Here is a 21,132-nt window from a genome sequence, read left to right on the forward strand (position 1 = left end):
GATTGAATGGAGAAGAATAAAACTTTAGGTGATGGGTAAGAATTAGATTTGTTTAAATAAGAAAGTGAAAAATAAGGATATTGTCTGAGGAAGAAGCAACAAATACATGATGAAATTTCCTCAAAAAAAATAAAAATACATGATGTAATCGAGAGCTAAAGTGATGTTTAGAGAAAAGAAGGAAGAATCCTAAAACAGTATTAATGTTGCTGCGTTTTGTTTCCACCGAGATGATGAGAGAAGAAGAGAAAGAACATGTTCATTTTATTTTTAGTTTTTTATTTATTAAATTGAACATAATTTTTTGATTGGTTGTTTCTAAACTATGAGGTATTATGTTCATTAAAGTCGAGTTTTCTAGTTAAAGTGAATATTGATTCCACATTTTATACAAAGATCAAATGTTTTTAAGGTTAAAATTTTACACATTTACACATTTGAGACATTGATAGCTATTTGATCAAGATCGTATGATCTATATTTAAATTTAGTATTTTAAATTATAAAATTTAAATATCGAATTGTAGACCGTTAGATCATTGGATTAGACGGCTATCAATATTCCAAATGGGTGAATACAAAATTAATAATATGAATTCCTACTTTTGCTACTTAGTTGCGCATAACCTAAATAAACGTTAAGAGTCTCTCTCGAAAGAGCACTACCTGTACGAGAAAGGAGTAGCAGTGATCTTCATCGTCCTTGTATTCTCATAGCAAGCAAGTATCAACTCAGATAAGGTTTGTGTTTTTTCTTCTTCTGTATGTTGGAACTTGGAACAGTGACCCATGTTCAAGGACAGCGACTACCTTGTGTTTCAAATATTGCTTACAAACTGTTTGACGTAATGTCTCTGTTACTTATTTAATTAGTAAGAACAATCAATGCTCCATTTCTTTGAATCCCACCATTGTTGTGCTTACAAAGTGTTCGACGTAATGTCATTGTAAACTTTGAATGTGAGCTATAACCGTTCTGTGCTTTCATGAGTTATTAAAATTCGTAGCACAGCAAACATTGAACTTCTGTGCTTGCTGTGTTAAAATGTGGGAGGTTATGTCAAAGTTTAGTTGAAATTAGCAAATATGCTATGTCAAAGTTTATTTAGTAAAAGATTTATCCCTTTAGAAAGTTAAGATATAGGGTACTTCGGATATAATTTTCATGATTTGATGTAGTGAATGGGATGAACTCGCTTGTTCTTTGCAGGTGTTGCTTTATTTTTTGAAATTCTTGCTGTTTATTGATTATGGAAATTTAGAGTTTGAATGTTGACTAGAGTTGTAAATCTATGGGAATGAAGTGGTAAAAACTTGGCTAAATGTCCAGGGTTTTTTGTGGAATAGTTAAATTCTGTATAAACTAACTTAAATTATGTTAAATGTTACAAGGTTTAATCTGGATGTGGCACAGAGAAGGTTTCAGCCGTCTCCGCCGATTTTCAACGGCAGTACGACGGTGCTCGGAAGATGAAGGTGACTGGTTCTACGCCTCAGAGTGGTGGGGTTCTGGCTCTAATGACGGCCAAACAGTTCTCCGGTCGACTTCCGGCAAGGGAAATGGCATTGTTTCAGTCATTGCACATCCCTCCTCCAAACCCAACAGAATGCATTGGTCAAAAATGGAAAGATGGTTGCAGCAGAGGTGTGAGGAGGTGCATCCTGGATATGGGGATGAAGGGAATCTGAGGGTGCTTGGATATCAATGGCGGGGGCTGCGTTTCAACGATGTTACTCGCCAGAGCACGGCAAAAGTAATGCTTACTTACCGTGAAAACAAGCCAGAACTTGTCTATCTTATGCAGCAACCACATTGCTTGGCTGTTCCATATGTGAAAAGTATGGTATCTGCTGGGTTGAGTGCTATTGCCTCATCTAATTTTGATATTATTGGTGTATTGCAAGGAAAGAAAAATATGCGCATTTTATGCATAGGACATGGCGGGGGAAGCTTACCATTGTTTTTGGCAAGTAAAATTCAAGGTGCCATCATCCACATAGTTGAAATTGATCCCCTTGTTATCTCAGCCTCGATTCGTGCTATGGGGTTCCCGGCTTTTTCACTCATGACAAAATCAGGTCACAGGGAGGTTGCAAAACCTGATATCATTAATGAAGTTATGTGGAAAGGCACCCATGAGAGGATTTGCCTTCACGAAGCAGATGCTGAGGAATTTATTACTAATAATACCAATCTCTATGATATGATATTTGTTGATGCTTATGATGGTGATGATGTATTTCCACACAAGTTATGGAACCCAGATTCGCCATTCCTAAAATCTCTTAAAACTCGGCTTCATCCCAAACATGGCACTGTTGTGGTGAACCTGCATTCTGACTCTGATGTATTGAACCAAGATGGATCGGTTCCATCTGAATTTGAGCAAGTTTTGCCAATGGGAAAATATGTGTCTCAAGTTTGCAGAGCATACAAGGACGTACTTTTAGGAACTAGAAGCTCTTCTGAAGAGAAAAGAGGTTCCGGCATTGCTTTTACTGTTGCGGTTCCTTGGACCTGTAATACGTCCCTAGTTGTGTGCAGAGGTTTTGGTAGAGATAATCAATGTTTTAACCGGGATTCGGTTGTAAGCACACTCATATCCAAATCCCTTGAACTGGAACATGTTATGGACTTGCCATTCTCTTGTTTGGAATACATAAAAGGAGGTTTTATTCTTGCTGACTAGTTTTTCAGGCTCCACTTTTTATTATGGACAAATGTTGGTTATTAATTTTATTATGTTTTGTAGTACAAGTTTGAACTCTGAACCTTGTTCTCAAACTCTTTCAAGTATACTAACTCAGCCACTTGAGCTACACGATTCCAGTGTTTTTAGTTCTGTTATTGCCTGTAGTTTTTGAATTTTAATTACGTCTTATAGTTTTAAATTCTTAATTTGAAGGGAAAATTGGGGTAAGTGTTGTATATTGTGTAAATGCAAGTCTAATAAAAGAAAGATTTAATTATTCAAATCGATTGTGTAGTATATGTGAAGTCTGGAAAATGATATTGTGAAGAAAAAAAAAACCACGGATTCTAACTTGTAATTTAAAAAATTTCATAATTCTTCCATGTAGATATAAAGTTCAAAAAAACGCAAAATTATATAAATGATATAAAGTTTCATAGCATTATAAATAAAGCCTTGACTTTTTTTTTTTTGGATCTAAACATGCAAAATTTGAATTTTGTTACGAACAAGCATACACGAGGGTCAAATTTTGTTCCATAATTTTGATAGCTTGCTTATAACATCGTAAGAACCACCACCACGAAATTTTGGATTTTTAAACGAGGGATGAATTAATTATTATAATTATGAATTTCCTAAATAATTCATGATAAATTGTAAGTTAGATTTTGATTTGCCAAACAAATGCAAAGGACCGAGAAATTAGATGTAAAGCTAGGGTTATTATGGTTGGACACTTCCAACAGTTAGAAATATGGGGAAACAACACACGTTATCAATATAATGCATTGGTAAATGATAAACTGTATTTAACAGAATATTATGTGGAAGATTGTCTTAAAATCTAATTTTATTTTTCGCAAATAAAATTAAAATAAACTCTATTTATAGTGTTCAATAATATTTCTATTATATAGAGATTGTTCATATCTTAATTGAATTAACTATATTACTACTATTAATTAAGAATTTAATATAATATTATAAGAAGGATATACTAGTTTAATTTTTTTTTTTTGAAGTAGTAAAAAACCATATTCTTTTTATAAGGCAAAAGCACAAAGACATATAAAAATGAATGGAAGACATTTCAACGAAGTTGGGATGTTTGCAAATTCCGATCTTTGCTAGGTGCTCATATATATTATTATTAAAAAAAAGGAAAAAGAAATACAAAATATTGGGGGACATAAATCTAACCCAGTAATCCACACAAAGTGTAAGTCTACCCAATCAGGTGAGTTGAAAAAATGAAAACAACACCAGTGGATGTCTAAAGTGCAGCGTATGGACCAACCGTCAACATGAAACGAATCCAAGAATCAACAACTACTTGCAACAAAACAAACCACATCGTCTCTTTCGAGCTAAACAATCCAACATAAAATAGATTGATGAGGGTTTCTCCTTGCGTATGAATAGTCTTCCAACACAGAGGTGATCCAAGATCCATATGCTCCCAGTCAAAAACAGCAAGCCTTCAATGCCATTTCGAGCCAAAACCATCCATTTGAACGTAACGTCGAGGCTCCAAACTGAGTGAACACACACCGAAACTTGACCTTCGTACCAGTAACCAATAAGTCTGCATTCAATCAAGGAGAATTGAAATAGATATTAGACTATCCCCAAAAGACAAGACATATTTGAGTAAAATTCTTTTGATGTATGATGTATAAACCAACCATCAACACAGATAGATTCACGAACCAAGCCCCTAAAATAAATCACACATGCATTAACAACCCTTTCGAGCCCTTCGAACCACGCGCGAAGCAAACCAGGTATGAGAAAAGAAAACCAACACGACGGCAACAAGGTTTTGCTGCAGAACCATAGAACAAACGGACCCACCTACAAATCAGTGAGTCTGTTTAAGAAAACAGACATACTCTCATGGGTTTTAGAGAAAACCACAAACACGGGAACAATACCAAGGAGGTGTTGCTGGTGATGAACGATCCAGAAGACCACCACAAAACCCAGATCAAGCTTCATTGTGGTCTCTGATTGGCGAACAACAAGCAGACTACGAACGAGAGAAACTGGAATCGTATTTACAGGAAACCATAGTAGCCACCAAATCGTGGGGACGGTGGCACCATAATCTATTTTGGGATTTTCTCAGGAAAAACGAAAAAAGAGATGGATGAGAAAAAGAAAATTGAAGTGATCGAGAATTTGAATTTCTTGGAAAGAAAATTGCAGCAGAATTGTGTTCAAGGTGGATACCAATTATGCTCTGATACCATGTTAAGAAACATGGCATCCATAAAAATAGAGAGAAAAGCTTGAAAAACTATTGTATTAATGGTAGTTGAAATGATACAATAATGAAGAAGATAAGTACAAATGAGTCAACCATGTGACTTATATAGTCACTAAACTAGTGTCAGTCCACAAGGGGTTTGGGGTGGCGCTGCTGTGAAAACCACGCACGGACCACGACCACCAACAAAAAGTCTAAATTGTGACAAGCTTGGTTTGGATTTTGGAGGAGAAGAACATAAATGTAAAGTCTAAAGGCTAGATTTGGAGCGTTTAGGTTAAAAATAACCATATTAAAGTCGTGTATGGCCTATCCGAAAAAAATTAAAAAATTAATAATTATAGGCCTATTTTTGAAAGATTTTAAAAAATCTTTCAACGATTTTAATTTTCGGCAATTTCAAAGGTGACATACGTGATTTTCGCCATGGTTATACTTTGCTTGTCAGTGGAGGTTTACTATTTATATTTGGCTTGTTAGCGGAGGTTTACCGTTCTTCTAATTTGCAGGGGTTTCAAACCTCCCTTATATTGTCATGTCGAGTTAAAATTCCTCCAATTAACAGTTGTACTATAAAACACAATTTCATAATCTATGGCAGTAATAAAATATGTAATTTATTTTCTTTAAACTTTAATTTTTTGTTTATATATTATAGTTTATTTTGGTGGCCCGCTCGAGTTTTTTGTGGCTCCGCCACCAATTTTTGTTGAGTCTTTTATTTATATATTTTTTGCAGCAATTTCAAAGCAAACAAAATATAACAAATGAAACTTGATCATATTCATACAAAAAATTCATATTTATCTATTTAATGAATTTTCAAGTTGGGTTAACGAATACATAATTCAAATGACAATTTCGTAAAATAATAATAATGATATTATAATTTTTTTGACTAAGTATGATATAAAAGTAAAAAAATAAATACAATTTTTGTTTTTTGACCAAAATTACAGTTTTTTTGACTTAATTTCCATCTACAGGAAAATGAAGTCAAATTGATAATTAAAGTATAAATATGTGATAAGATTTTTTTTGACTAATTATGTTATAAAAGTTAAAATAAATACAATTACAATTGTTAGTTTTTGACTAAAGATATATTTTTTTGACTTAATTTAAAAATTGGAATTTGGTTTTGAAAATAATGTTTTCACACTTTATAAAAAAATACATTGCCCTTAATTTAACTTTATTTTTCTAATTTAGTTCTTAATTGATATATTTTTTATATTGTTATTAATTGATATTATTTGGGTAAAAGAATTTATCACCAAGGAAATTTGTCAAAAGAAAAAAAAATATAGTTTTGATATCTTTCTTATGACTTTTCTTCTTCTATCTTACAATTTTTTTTTTTTTATAATAAACCTCATATATCGCTAAACAACTTAAAATCTGGACACTTTTCTAACGAAACCCAGTTTGGTCCCAGAAATGCCAGTTGGCCATCTTATGGGCCTTCACATTACCCTCGCTCTCAATGTAATCGAAACGATAGTCCCTGAATCTACCACAAAGTGACCTAATCCCAACAATCAGATCTCCCGAATAGTTTCTAGGTGAAAAACTAGCATCTTTACAATACTCAATCAAAACATTGCAATCACTTTCAACAATCACCCTCATGAAACAACAACATGCATCCACTTCCATAGCTTTGTAGATCTCCATGACCTCAACCATCATTGGATTATTAAACCATTCCATCTTCCACATATCAATTGTGACAAGTTCTCCATCAACATCTCTAGCAAAAGCCCCCAAGCTGGATCCAAACCACACTTTGAAAATCTCTAAAAACATGGTTAATAATCTCAACATCTAGGGCATAAAGGGTTCCAACATATATTTCAAAACTAAATTTTCTTTAGATTTTGGAAAATCTTAAAAGATTATAATCTCGGTTGAGATCTTATTTGGTTTTGTTTTGGACGATATCTTATTAGGGTTATAAACCTACTTAAATATTCCAAGTTTTTGCTTATAAAAGCGTTTTATACCCAACAAATAAAACCAATCTCTCAAACGATAAACCTACTCTTATACTTTCCCTATCATCACTCATTCATGGATTCCTCCTTCAGCCTAAGTGTGACTCCTATAGAATCAACTGGACCTATCTCATCAAACATTCCTTGTTTTAAAGATATCATCTCCATTCGTTTCATTTACACTAAAAATCAACTTTTTCTTCCACATCCAATATCAACCTAAACCCTATCATCGATGACTACTTCATGTTTCCATCCAATATCTTATGCAATTTTAATGCACATGCAACCATGGATCCCTATTTCAACTTGTACGACATTTTCCAAAAGGTGTCGACTCGCATACTAGACACAGTTCTATATTGCATAAGAGATTGTGCTAAAGAAATGGTTGCTTTGAATGTCGAAGGACGTGACATATTGGATATGAAAGTGTCACTTCATGTTAACCCATACATTGTAGAAGATTATCCTTTTGAGCAATCTCATCGTAATCTTCATGATCAACAAAATGAGGATTCACTAGATGAATTGGAAGGTGATGATTTGCTACATGAATTGGAAGAAGATGATTTTCTACTGGAATTGCAAGAAGATCATTTTGAGCAGAATCCTCATAATTATAATGATCAACAAAGTTTGGATTTTTCAGATCAATTGGAATATAATGATGATTTGTTAGAGGAATTGGGAGAAGAAGATCGATTTGAGCAGTATCTTCGTAATTATAATGATCAACAAACTGTGGATTTGCTAGAGGAATTGGAAGATGATGATTTTCTACATGAGCAGTATCCTCATATTTATAATGATCAACAAAATGTGGATTTGCTAGATCAATTGGAAGATGATGATTTTGTAGAGGAATGGGAAGAAGATGATTCACTACATGAATTGGAAGAAGATCATTTTGAGCATAATTATAATGATCAACAAAATGTGGATTTGCTAGATCAACTGGAAGATGATAATCTGCTACAAGAATTGGAAGAAGATCATTTTGGGCAGTATCCTCATAATTATATTGATCAACAAAATATGGATTTGCTAGATCAATTGGAAGATGATGATTTGCTAGAGGAATTGGAAGAAGATGATTCACTACAGAACTGGAAGAAGATCATTTTGAGCATAATTATAATGATCAACAAAATATGGATTTGCAATATCAATAATAGTTCTTTCCAATCACTCCTAAAATTATACGTATCTAGAATCATGTGAATTAAAAACGACACCTAAATGAGAATCAAACCAATGTTATTTTGACCATTGACATTCCATGAAGTGAGGTGAAATTGTCTAATTATTTTGTATAAAAAATCACACACAATGGGTCACAATTGATTTATTTTTAAACAAATAATTTTTTATTGGTAATTTTGTGTGGAGAAACCTCGAAACAAAATAGATCTATCTTAAAATAGTTTTAATTTTCCTCAGTTTTTCCATACATTTTATCAAGATCTTGCGCCAAATTATAGAGCTAGAATAATCTGCCATCAAGGATATTTGTAGAAAAAGGTATAAGTATAATTTTGGTATCTGTCTCATTATTATTTTTCTCCAACCTTTCCGTGTATATATATTTCAATAATTAATACTTCCCTGATAGAAGGAAATCTCAAAATATTGAAGAGGTGTGATGACCGGATGTAATCTCATCAGATAAAAATAAATTTGGACAAAACATTATTAGGGTTATAACCTACTTAAACTCTTCCAAAATTTTGCCTATAAATGCATTGTATAGCAAAATCATGAGCAAAAGGCAAATTACTTCTAAGTGTGTCTCCAATCCTTAAAGCTTGATCACTCATACATGGAGTCCTCCTCCTTTGACCTAAGTGTGTCTCCAATCCTTAAACCAATCCAACCCCTGTCACCAGAAAATCCTTCTTCGGATGGTTTTTTCTCCATTCATTTTCATTACAACCACTTAACTATTTCATCCACATCCAATGACCCAAAAAACCTTATCTTCAATTTTTGAACACTTGTCGACCACTACTTCTTGATTCCTTCTGATATCATATTCAATTATAATGAACAAACATACATGGATGTTATTGTTCTAAACACTCTCTTCTTGTTCAGCATCCTTAGTGATGTGCCTCAAGGCATATTAGACAAACTTTTGTCTGACATTAAAGATTGTGCTAGAAATATGGCTGCACTCAACATCGAAGAATCTGGAACATTGGAGATGAATGTGCTGCTCCTTAGAGTTACTACACTCGTTGTTGAAGAAGATGGATTAGATCAATACTATCAAAGTTCTATTTATCAACAAAATGTGGGTTTGTCATCGAAATCGGATGTTGAAACTCTTTCAAATTCCACCGATGAATGTTCAATTTGTTTGGAGGAGTTGCACAACGAATCGCAGTCAGAACTCTTTCATACAAAATGCTCTCATATTTTTCATAAAGAGTGTATTGCCCAGTTGATCTATGGATGCATCAATCGTTCAACTCCGTATTCTTGTCCAATGTGTCGACAAGAGATAATGTGAGTAGAGAAGGGACAATATGCATGCATTAATTGAAGTCCCTTGTTCATTGTTTCAGGTGTATTGGGTCTCTAATGGTGTTTGTTTTTGTGGGTTTATTGTTGTAAGGTGTGGCAGGTCTGTGTCGTGCTTTCTGCTTTGTCTGTATTATTGTGGTGAGAGCCACTGATTCTAGTTATTCTTTGGCTCTTTTTTGTTTGTATGTTTCTGCAATCGCACTTCTTGTTGAATAAAAAAAAAATCAGCATTAATTTTTTTTAGGGCAAAGTTGTTCAATCAGGTATAAAAAAGTGTATTTCTACTAAAAATAAGTTGTATGCGTGCATCTATATCATATACGGATGGAAAAGTTCTTATTCTTGTTATTTTTTTCATGTAATTTTTTTAACTCAAATTTTCAACAGAATTAACATTAGTAATTTGGAAATAAGCTTCTTTGACAGAATAAATGTAATCAGAACTCCATTTCCAAGCATCTTCTATGTTATCTGTAATGAAATGTTAGTCAATAAATCTCTACTAACTCATCTTATCATTGAAAACGATTTATTTTCCACCACCAACAATCACCTATGACTATACTTTTAGATGAGGTACATTCATCTGATTAAAATATTCAGTTGGGGAACCAGATCAATTTTCTACCCACTTGTCCACCAAGTGAACTAGTGAATCAAATTTAGCGATGTTAATATTCATCAAACGGTTGATTCAGGCACTGCTGTTAAGAAATTCATATGCCTGTGAAATGAAGTTAGCATCTCTACAATCTACAAAACCAAAATGTTTATTCCATTTGCTATTTTTTCTTTATGAGTCCGTGGACGAAGTGGTAAATGGTAATCACCATCTTAAACTCACAAACACAACAGCGAGTTCAAATTCGGGGTGAAGTTGTTCAACTTATCAATATGTATATTTTTATGTTGAGCTAGGCCTTAAGAACTATTCAATTCGCTCTTTTTTTTTTTTGATGCCATGCTCTTTTTTTTTTTTTTTTTGGTAGATAGACGAAATGGCAAAGCCATTATAAACTCACAACACAAGTGGAGGTACTGGGGTTCGAACCCCGGTCATGGCATTCGGCCTAACAATTTCGACATTTTGCCAGTTGAACTAGGACTTCTGGATGGTGCCATGCTCTTTATTGACACCATGCATGTTTTGCTAAGATCCTAATATTACTTCACATGCGGCCGGTGAGTATTAATGTCAACAAAATGAAACATAATATCGATATTCATAACAAAAATCATAATTATCTATTTAATGAGTTTTAACATTGGATTAACTACCTTAAAAAAAAAACATTGGATTAACTAATACATAACTCAACTGACAATATCGTCAAAATTGTTTGGCTGAATATTTTCCACGTTTATTTTGGTTCGAATATGGAGTTTCCATTGTGTGTGAGTTATCCAATAATAATAATATATTTTTTTACTAATCATTTTATAAAAGTAAATTATTAAAAAAATGTTATCAAAGTAAAAAAATAAATACAATTTCTATTTTTTTTGACTTAATTTCCATCTACAGATTTTTTTTTTGACTAATTATATTACAAGAATTTTTATTTTTTGACTAAAGATACAATTTTATTTTTTACTTAATTACGGTTACATATATTTCAAAACAAAATATATTTAGATTTTGGACAATCTTAAAAAATTATTAAAATTATAAAGCTATTTAACTCCTCCATGATTTTGCCTATAAAAGCGTTTTATAACCAACAAACAAAACCACTCTCAAACGCTAAACCTACTTCCACCCTTATACTTTCCCTTTCATTCATATCTCGATTTCATTCCATCAGCGATCATCATTCTTATATACATCTAATTGGTGCTTTTCTATTCGGTGTTATTTCAAGAATTTATAGTTCGGTGGTATTTGAGGAAATCATCATAGCCGCAACTGTTAGATTTACGTCTTAAGCATGGATTCCTCCTTCAGCCTAAGTGTGACTCCTATAGAATCATCCCGACCTATCTCATCAAACATTCCTTGTTTTAAAGATATCATCTCCATTCGTTTCATTTACCCTAACTCAACTTTTTCTTCTACATCCAATGTCCACCCAAACCCTATCATCGATGACTACTTCATGTTTCCAATACGCAACCATGGATCCCTATTTCAACTTGTACGACATTTTCCAAAAGGTGTCGACTCGCATACAAGACACAGTTCTATATCGCATAAGAGATTGTGCTAAAGAAATGGTTGCTTTGAACGTTGAAGGACGTGACATATTGGAGATGAAAGTGTCACTTCATGTTAACTCAAACATTTTAGAAGATTATCCTTTTGAGAAATCTGCTCATAATTATAATGATCAACAAAGTGTGGATTTGCCATATCAATTGGAAGATGATGATTTGCTAGAGAAATTGGAAGAAGATGATTTGCTACAGGAATCAGAAGAAGATCGACTTGAGCAGTATCTTCGTAATTATAATGATCAACAAAGTATGGATTTGCCAGATCAATTGGAAGATGATGATTTGTTAGAGGAATTGGAAGAAGATGATTTGCTACAGGAATCAGAAGAAGATCGATTTGAGCGGTATCTTCGTAATTATCATGATCAACAAAATGTGGATTTCCTAGATCAAATGGAAGATGATGATTTTCTACAGGAATTGGAAGAGTATCATTTTGGACTGCAAAATATGGATTTGGCAACGGAATTGGAAGATGATGATTTGCTAGAGGAATTGGAAGAAGATCATTTTGAGCAATATCCTTGTAATGATAATGATCAACAAAATGATGATTTGCTAGAGGAGTTAGAAGATGATTCTATTTCTTCAGATTCTATTGATCAATGTTCAATTTGTTTGAACAAGTTTTGCAGTGGATTAGAGAAAGAGCTCTTTCATACAAAATGCTCTCATGTTTTTCATGAAGAGTGTATTAGCAAGTGGATTGATCGATGCATCGATCGCTCATCTTCTTATTCTTGCCCATTGTGTCGACGGAGATAATATAAATAGAGAATGAACGATATATGATTTTTCTTTTAATTACAGTATTAGTACATTATTGTTTAGTGGCCTTCAGCTTGACATCACATATGAAAATCGTATTGGTGCTAAAAATATTATATGCGTAGGTCTATGGATGGAAAAGTTCTTACTGTTGTTGTATTTACCAGACAAAATATATTTCCATGTTATTAAAACAGTTGACTAATGTTACATTCTTTTTTCTTCCTGTGGAGATAACCGATATTTCTTTGTAAAAACTTTCATATTCAAAACTTTTGAGCGGAAACATGCTATATATGGATTTGCCAGTTTGGAATAAAAGAAGGAGGTTTTAATCTTGTTACTAGTTCTTTTACCAGAATATCAATGTAATTTATTCCAGAGGCATATTAAATTTTGGTAAAATTAAAGTTCTTTGTATAGTTTTTGCGGGTCCACTGTTTTTTTATAAGCAGATGTTGATTGTTAGTTAAAATTTGAACTTATAAGTCCCTTTTCTCCCTTTTGCTCACACTCCTTCATGTAGTGTCCTATAACTTAACCATTTGAGCTAGACCTCTCCAGTGCTTTTAGTTTGGTTATTTGCTGTAAGTCCTTATTACTTGCAGAATTCGCGCAGAACTTACTGCAGTTGGATCATCACTTAGAGGAAGGAGGCTTAATAAAGATTTGGCACATAATCTGATTTCTCGTGGTATAGGCCCTGTGGATGATGCGAAATCGGATACTTTTCCATGTACAGATTGCTAATTTTACTGTTGTTCTGTCACATAAAAATTCTGTCGTGGAGGTGGTTCAATTGTTGAGATTATCTAAGTATTTTCTATAATTTGCTGGCCATTTTTTGGGTTAAGCAAACGTATGTGTAAAGTTGTTCTATTGGTTATTTTTTCTTTTTCTTTTTTTCTGGACCTCTTAGGTTGTAAGGGTTAGAGTATCTACTGTACTTTATGAATGAAATTCATTTGGTTATAAAATAAAAGGTCCTTGTTACTTGCAATTTACACCATAAACTTATCATCATTGTTATTAGCCAAATAGAGAAATACACTTCAGCTATCAAACTAGCAAAATTTTCCATGATGATCAAAATATCACACTCGATGAATGCCATAACGAGAGAAGAGAAAGGATAAAGCCAGCGTATGTGCTTCGGTTCCCCAATCTACAAATAAATGATATGAGAAAGATAAATTAAAAAATTAAAAGAATATAGATGATAATAAATAATTAAGAGTATAATAAGAAAAGTATGATTAATGTTTCATTTGTGAAATTAAAGCAGAAGCCCGCCAAAATAACACAAATAAAGAAAAAAAAATAAAAAAAACTCAAGTTAGAGCTCCTAGAGAAACTAAAAGAAGAAAGTATCCTAATACCGAAGGAGGAGAGAACCAACGACAAAAGTAGTCTATCTTACGCAAACCCTTTTTCTAGCCAAGTATAATCAACACATTGATTAGCCTCGCGGATGACATGAGACAAAGAAATTGTCCAATCTCGATCCACCAATTCTGCGGTTTGATGAAGCATATATGTGTATGAATGAAATATATCGTGAACCATGTCCCGGATAGTATTTACTGCATCCTAAGAATCAGTCTCACAAACCACGTTTCAACACATTTGGCCTTTAAATTAACACTAATTTAGTTTTTTTAATACAACCATTTTCTATTATTTAAAACGAAATATTGATGACAAAAAACTAGATATTGTTTGCTAAAAGTATTAGCAAAATAAAATTTAACTTTTTCCTAAATTTTTATTACTTATAATACTTAATATTGATTTTTCTTTTATGAAATGTAAACAATTAGTATAATGTACCAATAACTCTTGTTCATAAAAATTATTGTTTATTGATGTAGTAAACAAATATACCAATATCCTTTAATCTGTGAATGTAGTGCAAAAACTCTTCCGAGAAAAATATATTTCTCATGGACAGGGATGTCAATGGGTATCCATGAATACAGGTAGTATAATATATTTCCTCGTCCCGTTGGATAAATATGGTCTCGTGTTTGTTCTCATATTCGTGCGGGTATCTCTATACTGGTAATCCACGGATATTTAGATACCAGCAGCAGGTACCCATGAATTTTTGAATTAATCTTTTTCTAAAAAAAAAAAAAAACTTTTTTAATGTTCTACAAACTTCGTTCAAATTTCATAATTTTAAACAAAAATCATGATTCTTACGTAATCCAAAGCCAATTCACCATACCATAATGCATAAAAAATTATGATTCTTACATAATTCATACAAATTCTTGAAGTAAAATAAACATCCAAATTCAACTAAAATCCAAATAAACATCCAAATTTTCATATGCATTCCAACCTTCAATAACTTCAATTCCCACTTCATTCTTATAAATATATATACACACACATTGATATTTTAATAATTTACTTAATCTATTAACGGGTAACGGATAATTAAATACCAATTTATTATATCCGTTTAGTTACCCACCTCATATCCATGACAGATTTTATCCTTAGATACCCGCTATCAGAGATTTTTTTCCCACCCCTACTCATGGATATCTGTACGAAAAGGAATATATAGTTTTGATATCTTTCTCATGATTTTTTCCATGATCTTTCCATACATATACATATACAGTGTATTTCAAAATTAATGCTTTTTTGATTGGGGGAATTCTTAAAAGGATTTGATGATTGGGTTTGGGTGTAATCTCATCTCATTAGATTTGATTTTGAAGAAACTATTTAAACTCTTCCAAACTTTTGCCATACATCGTACATCAAACAAATTAACACAAATTCATAAACACACAAAAGAAATATTATTAATAAGGATCTAGAAGTAGTTCATAGCAGAAAAGAAATATTATTGATAATCATCTAGAAGTGGTTCATAGCAGAATCTTGAAAAACAACACTCGCTTTCACTTCAATCAAAGACTAGATTTCCAAATTTATGCAAAACTACCAAAATTTATTACAGACAAGCATATATAGGCTTCAACAAAGAGGGCAAAAAATTCAAGAAGGCTGCTCTTGTAAGACTAAAAATATCATTATTAATTTGATATTTTAGCTATAATCTTAAAATATCATTAGTTTGATATTTTAACTATAATCTTTATTAATTTATTTATAACTTCAAATTAAAAATTCAATTATTAAATTTAAGATTAAATAGTTAAATTATTTAACTAAGGATATTTTATGGTCTTATCAATAATATTTAGGTTTAATTACACTTTTAGTCCTACCATTTTGACCAACTCACGAAAATGGTCCTTAAACTATATGTTTTTTGCAATTTTACTCCTATCTCCCTATTTCCAACTCCATAAACGCACAGAAATGACAGTTTTAGTCTAACCACATATGCTCAACCATGAAATAAACAAGAAATAAAACATGTGGGTATAAGGATCTACTTTATTCAGCACACTAACCTAATTTCCGAGACATGTTACATACCTGAAACATGTCTTAGAAATTAGGGTTTTTCTTGGTTTGTCTGCTGAACAAAGTATATTCCTTGTACCCACATGATTTATTCCTTGTTTATTTCATGGTTGAGCATAGGTGGTTGGACTAAAACTGTCATTTCTGTGCGTTTATGGAGTTGGAAATAGGGAGATGGGACTAAAACTGCAAAAAATATATAATTTAGGGACGATTTTGTTCGGTTTAAAAGAGGTAGAACCATTTTCGTGAGTTGGTCAAAATGCGAGGACCAAAAGTGTAATTAAGCCTAATATTTAATTAAAAACAGTTGTTTGGAACATGAAAAGTTAACTTTTGTAATAAAAAAAAAAAAAGGACTAAAATTGAAAACAAAAAATTGATAGTACCAAAAATTGAAAGGAAATTTTAGAGACGGTAAAAATGAAGGTTCATATATTCAGGGCTAAATGATTCAAGGAGTTGAGGAGTTAAAGTCTATAATTCAAGTTTTGGCAAGGAGACCTCACAAAAAGAAAAATACTATCATTTGACTCTAAAATACAAACATATTTAACCCTTAGGAAAATACTTCAAAAGTATATCAGCTTAACTCATTATTATAAATTACAAATAAAATAAGCCACATTGTTGTGTTAGTTAATAATTTATATTATTTAGCTAAAATAATATCTTTATTTAAGTCAAAGATAATTTGATTAACTAAAGTTTGACAATAAATTAAAAGTTAAGATTAAATAAATACAAGATGGAGTCTCTAAATAATGGATAGCTTGAATGGTTTCACGCCTAACATGTAAAAAATTGAAATTATGAAAATGAACATTGAAACTAATACAATCCCCCCTAATAATACAACCAACATATATAGAAATATGATTGTTAACGAGCATTTAGTGCCAAGATCCAAGAAACCCCCTATCTTTTGTAAATTTCAAACTCTTCTACATAGCCAAGCTTTAGCTACCTCTGAATATGATAATGAAAGGACTTGCCAGTAGCAACCGGCAGCAACTACTACACCATCAACATCTCTCAAGACAACGGCAGTATTCCACTTACCCCCTTTACTGGACTTGTCGTGTCGATATTAAGCTTATAGCAACCACTGAGAAGAGGTGTCCAACGAACATCAAATATAGGTAAATTTGGACCTCTACTTAGTATCTCCAACAACACCGCATAGGCACTCTTAAAATTAACAACATGCATTTGTGTCTTTGAACAATGATAACGACGTCAACATCAATTCTTTCAAAACATTTTTTATTTCTAGCACGTCATATTTCATAAAACAGGGTCAACACATTGACTATAAAATTTTCAGATCATACATCAATAATAGTTCTTTCCAACCACTCCTGAAATGAAAAAATACTTCTATAATCATGTGAATTAAAAACGACACCTAAATGAGAACCAAACCAAACCTATTATGACCATTGACATTCCATGAAGAGAGGTGAAATTGTCTCATTAGTTTATCTAAAAAAACACACAATGGGTCACAATTAATTTCTTTTTAAAGAAATAATTTTCTGTTGGTAATTTTGTGGGAGAATCCTCGAAACAAAATAGATGTATCTTGAAATAGTTTAAATTTTCCTCAATTTTTCCATACTTTTTGTTCAAGATCTTGCGCCGAATTATAGAGCTAAAATAATTTTCCATCAAAGGATATTTGTAGAAAAAGATATAAGTATAATTTTGGTATCTTTCTCATTATTATTTTTCTCCAATCTTTCCGTGTATATATATTTCAAAAATTAATACTTTCCTGATCGAAGGAAATCTCAAAATATTGAAGAGGTGTGATGACCGGATGTAATCTCATCAGATAAAAATAAATTTGGACAAAACATTATTAGGGTTGTAAACCTGCTTAAACTCTTCCAAAATTTTGCTTATAAATGCATTGTATAACAAAATCATCACCAAAAGGCAAATTACTTTTCTACTTCTACCTCATACTTACTTCAAAGCTTGATCACTCATTCATGGAGTCCTCCTCCTTTGACCTAACTGTGACTCCCATCCTTAAACCAATCCAACCCCTGTCACTAGAAAATCCTTTTTTGGATGGTTTTTTCTCCATTCATTTTCATTACAACCTCTTAACTATTTCATCCACATCCAATGACCCAAAAAACCTTATCTTCAATTTTAGAACACTTGTCCGCAACAACTTCTTGATTCCTTTCGATATCTTATGCAATTATAATGAACAAACACACATGGATGATGTTGTTCTAAACAATCTCTTCGTGTTCAGCATCTTCCGTGATATGTCTAACGGCATATTAGACAAACTTCTGTCTGGCATTAAAGAATGTGCTAGAAATATGGTTGCACTCAACATCGAAGAATGTGGAACGTTGGAGATGAATGTGCTGCTCCGTAGAGTTACCACACTCGAGGTTGAAGAAGATGGATTAGATCAATACTATCAATGTTCTATTTCTCAACAAAATGTTGGTTTGTCATTGAAATCGGTTGATGAAACTATTTCAAATTCCAACGATAAATGTTCAATTTGTTTGGAGGAGTTGCACAACGAATCGCAGTCAAAACTCTTTCATACAAAATGCTCTCATGTTTTTCATAAAGAGTGTATTGCCCAGTTGATCTATGGATGCATCAATCGTTCGACTCCGTATTCTTGTCCAATGTGTCGACAAGAGATAATGTGAGTAGAGAAGGGACAATATGCATGCATTAATTGAAGTCCCTTGTTCATTGTTTCAGGTGTATTGGGTCTCTAATGGTGTTTGTTTTTGTGGGTTTATTGTTGTAAGGTGTGGCAGGTCTGTGTCGTGCTTTCTGCTTTGTCTGTATTATTGTGGTGAGAGCCACTGATTCTAGTTATTCTTTGGCTCTTTTTTGTTTGTATTTTTCTGCAATCGCACTTCTTGTTGATTAAAAAAAAAATATCGCGTATTAAAATAATTAGTTATAAAGTTCTTATTCTTGTTATTTTTTTAACTCAAATTTCCATGCTTTAAAATTGTTCAATTATGTTACTTTTTTCCCTGTATAGATTATCTGAATTAGAGAGTATCTTACATGCTTGATTACTCAATATAGGTTAAACAAACACAAAATACTCTTAAATCCCATTACTTCGCTTTTAGGAGCACTTAGGAAAAAAGAAGAATGTACACAGAGAAAGTGTACGTCATCTAGAAAATTTTAATCATATGAATGTACATCATCTAGAAAATCTTCAGCAGTCACATAGTTTTTCCCATTAGTAATCTTAATAATGATGTTTGGTAGTTTGGAGGGGAGGGGAAGGGAGGCAACATAGTCACATTGGTTTCCCTTTAGTAATCTTCCTAACGATGAAATATAAGAGAAAATTGAGAAATCTTTTAAAAAAAATTAAAGAGTATATTTTCCCTCCCCTCTAAACTCCTAAACAAAACCTAAGTTCACTCCGTTATGTTCATTTATATTTCTGTACATTCAGGTTCGCTAATGATCCATTCCCTCTCTGTGCTTTTAATTTCTAGTTTTGTTTTAATGAATTGAAACATGAAATTTTATCATGATATATCTATATTCTCTGCAGTTATAATGAATGTTATTTACAACAATGAAATTGTTTGTCTAGCGTAGCATTAATTCCTACAAAATTTTGGTCTGCAAGGTGCAGTAAGGGTTCTATTAGATTAGTTGGTCGGTGCTTCTGGTAATTCTTTACATGTTCATTAAATTTCTTTGACGTACGTTCTTTAGTTTTTATGTATGTCATTCGTTAGCATGAATTGTTTTAACTAAAACACTGCTATTTAGAAGATTGGAATTTTCAGTTTGTTCAATTAAATTTTTGCTCTCTTGAACTTTCCAAATTTTCCTTTGCTTTTCGAGTTTGAGCATAGATTTAGAATTGAGCTTTTTTTTTACTGTCTCATATGTCTGTAATGAAATGAATTTTCTTTCTTTAAGGCATTATGTTATGTATAATTTTCTAACTATCATAATTGTGACCTTCACGATACAGGTTAGAATCTATGAAGCACAGACACTTTTTGGATTAGGGGTGTCCTGGTGTTGGATATGCATCGATGTCCGACACGACACCTATGATTACACTAAAATATGTCATTTTCTCAAATTATTATCCGTTTCGGTATCTCTGTCTGTGTTGTATCTGATGTCTGTGCTTCATAGGTTAGAATTCAAGATTAAAAATTATACTCTGGGATCATTATTGTGTTGTTAAAATGTGTAGATGAATTGGTCCACCTAGTACTGCTTATGTCACAATTGGTACCAAGGTAAAAGAAGCTGTGGATAAGGTAAGGTCTTTTTGGTATACATCTATATTTGCACTGATCTTTTTTTGAATTAATTGTATGCAACATATGTTTAACAGACTATTCTTCCTCTCTTGGCAGAGCTTCTGCAATTTTTTTTGTCTCTTAGAATAATTGGCACACTTTAAAATACAAATACAATATTTGTTATTATTGTTTTTCACTAATATAAGAAAATTTTCAAAATAAAATTGGTCCTATTTATAAGAAAATGTCACAACTTTTAAATTATAGTCATTGTTTAAATACAATTGATAAGGATAATATAAAATTGGTAATTTCTTGAAAAATAGTTCACAATCTAAATGTGAGTATTAAATTGAGAGGGGGGAGTACAACCAAACTCTTGCAGTGAAAGTGAACTAACACCTCATATAGCAACTTCCCCCATCCCCCACTCAGCGATAGATGTAGCTTACTCTATTTATTGATCGGAAACGAACTTCTTCAAGTACACAAAACTTTCACTCACTCTGTGGGGTGATTTCTATGAAAGATATTAATTAGGATTATGGTCACTGCCTCTAATTTTTTAGACATGATTCACACTTTACTTCCTCATCTTGTAGAAATCTAGCTTGCTAGACCAAGCCTCATTTGTTTAAATGAAACATTCCTTTCAAATAAAGTGTCGTTAATTGAATCCTATCACAGCTTTTGGACTAACAATTTTGATATTTTTGTCGGATGAACTAAGATTTGTATACTAAAAGCAATATTTCTATTCGAATGAATATATATTTTTTCTCAACTTTGTAATTTCTATGAGTATATATAGAGATGAAAAGATCTTAAGCAAAATTCTTATAATGAAACCAAAGTTTTATATAAACACAAATCTAATGTAAATTGAGGTTTATAACCCACTACCTTTGAGGTGATGTTTA

General features: G+C 32.2%; 3 protein-coding genes across 3 annotated transcripts; all 3 read left to right on the forward strand.

Annotated features, from left to right (window-relative positions):
• Positions 1-558: 558 nt before the first annotated feature.
• On the forward strand, positions 559-2,848 carry LOC11413794 (uncharacterized). The gene is made up of 2 exons (XM_024772061.2): positions 559-741; positions 1,393-2,848. Exon 2 carries the CDS (start codon positions 1,404-1,406, stop codon positions 2,688-2,690), a length of 1,287 nt encoding a protein of 428 aa, XP_024627829.1. The 5' UTR covers positions 559-741; positions 1,393-1,403; the 3' UTR covers positions 2,691-2,848.
• Positions 2,849-9,021: 6,173 nt separating this feature from the next.
• Positions 9,022-9,477, forward strand: LOC11406141 (probable E3 ubiquitin-protein ligase XERICO). The gene has a single exon (XM_024773107.1). It carries the CDS (start codon positions 9,022-9,024, stop codon positions 9,475-9,477), a length of 456 nt encoding a protein of 151 aa, XP_024628875.1.
• Positions 9,478-18,160: 8,683 nt separating this feature from the next.
• Positions 18,161-18,616, forward strand: LOC11411367 (uncharacterized). The gene has a single exon (XM_003629648.1). It carries the CDS (start codon positions 18,161-18,163, stop codon positions 18,614-18,616), a length of 456 nt encoding a protein of 151 aa, XP_003629696.1.
• Positions 18,617-21,132: the final 2,516 nt, after the last annotated feature.

Source organism: Medicago truncatula, chromosome 8, assembly GCF_003473485.1.
Source record: "Medicago truncatula cultivar Jemalong A17 chromosome 8, MtrunA17r5.0-ANR, whole genome shotgun sequence".
NCBI classification, from domain to species: Eukaryota; Viridiplantae; Streptophyta; class Magnoliopsida; order Fabales; family Fabaceae; genus Medicago; species Medicago truncatula.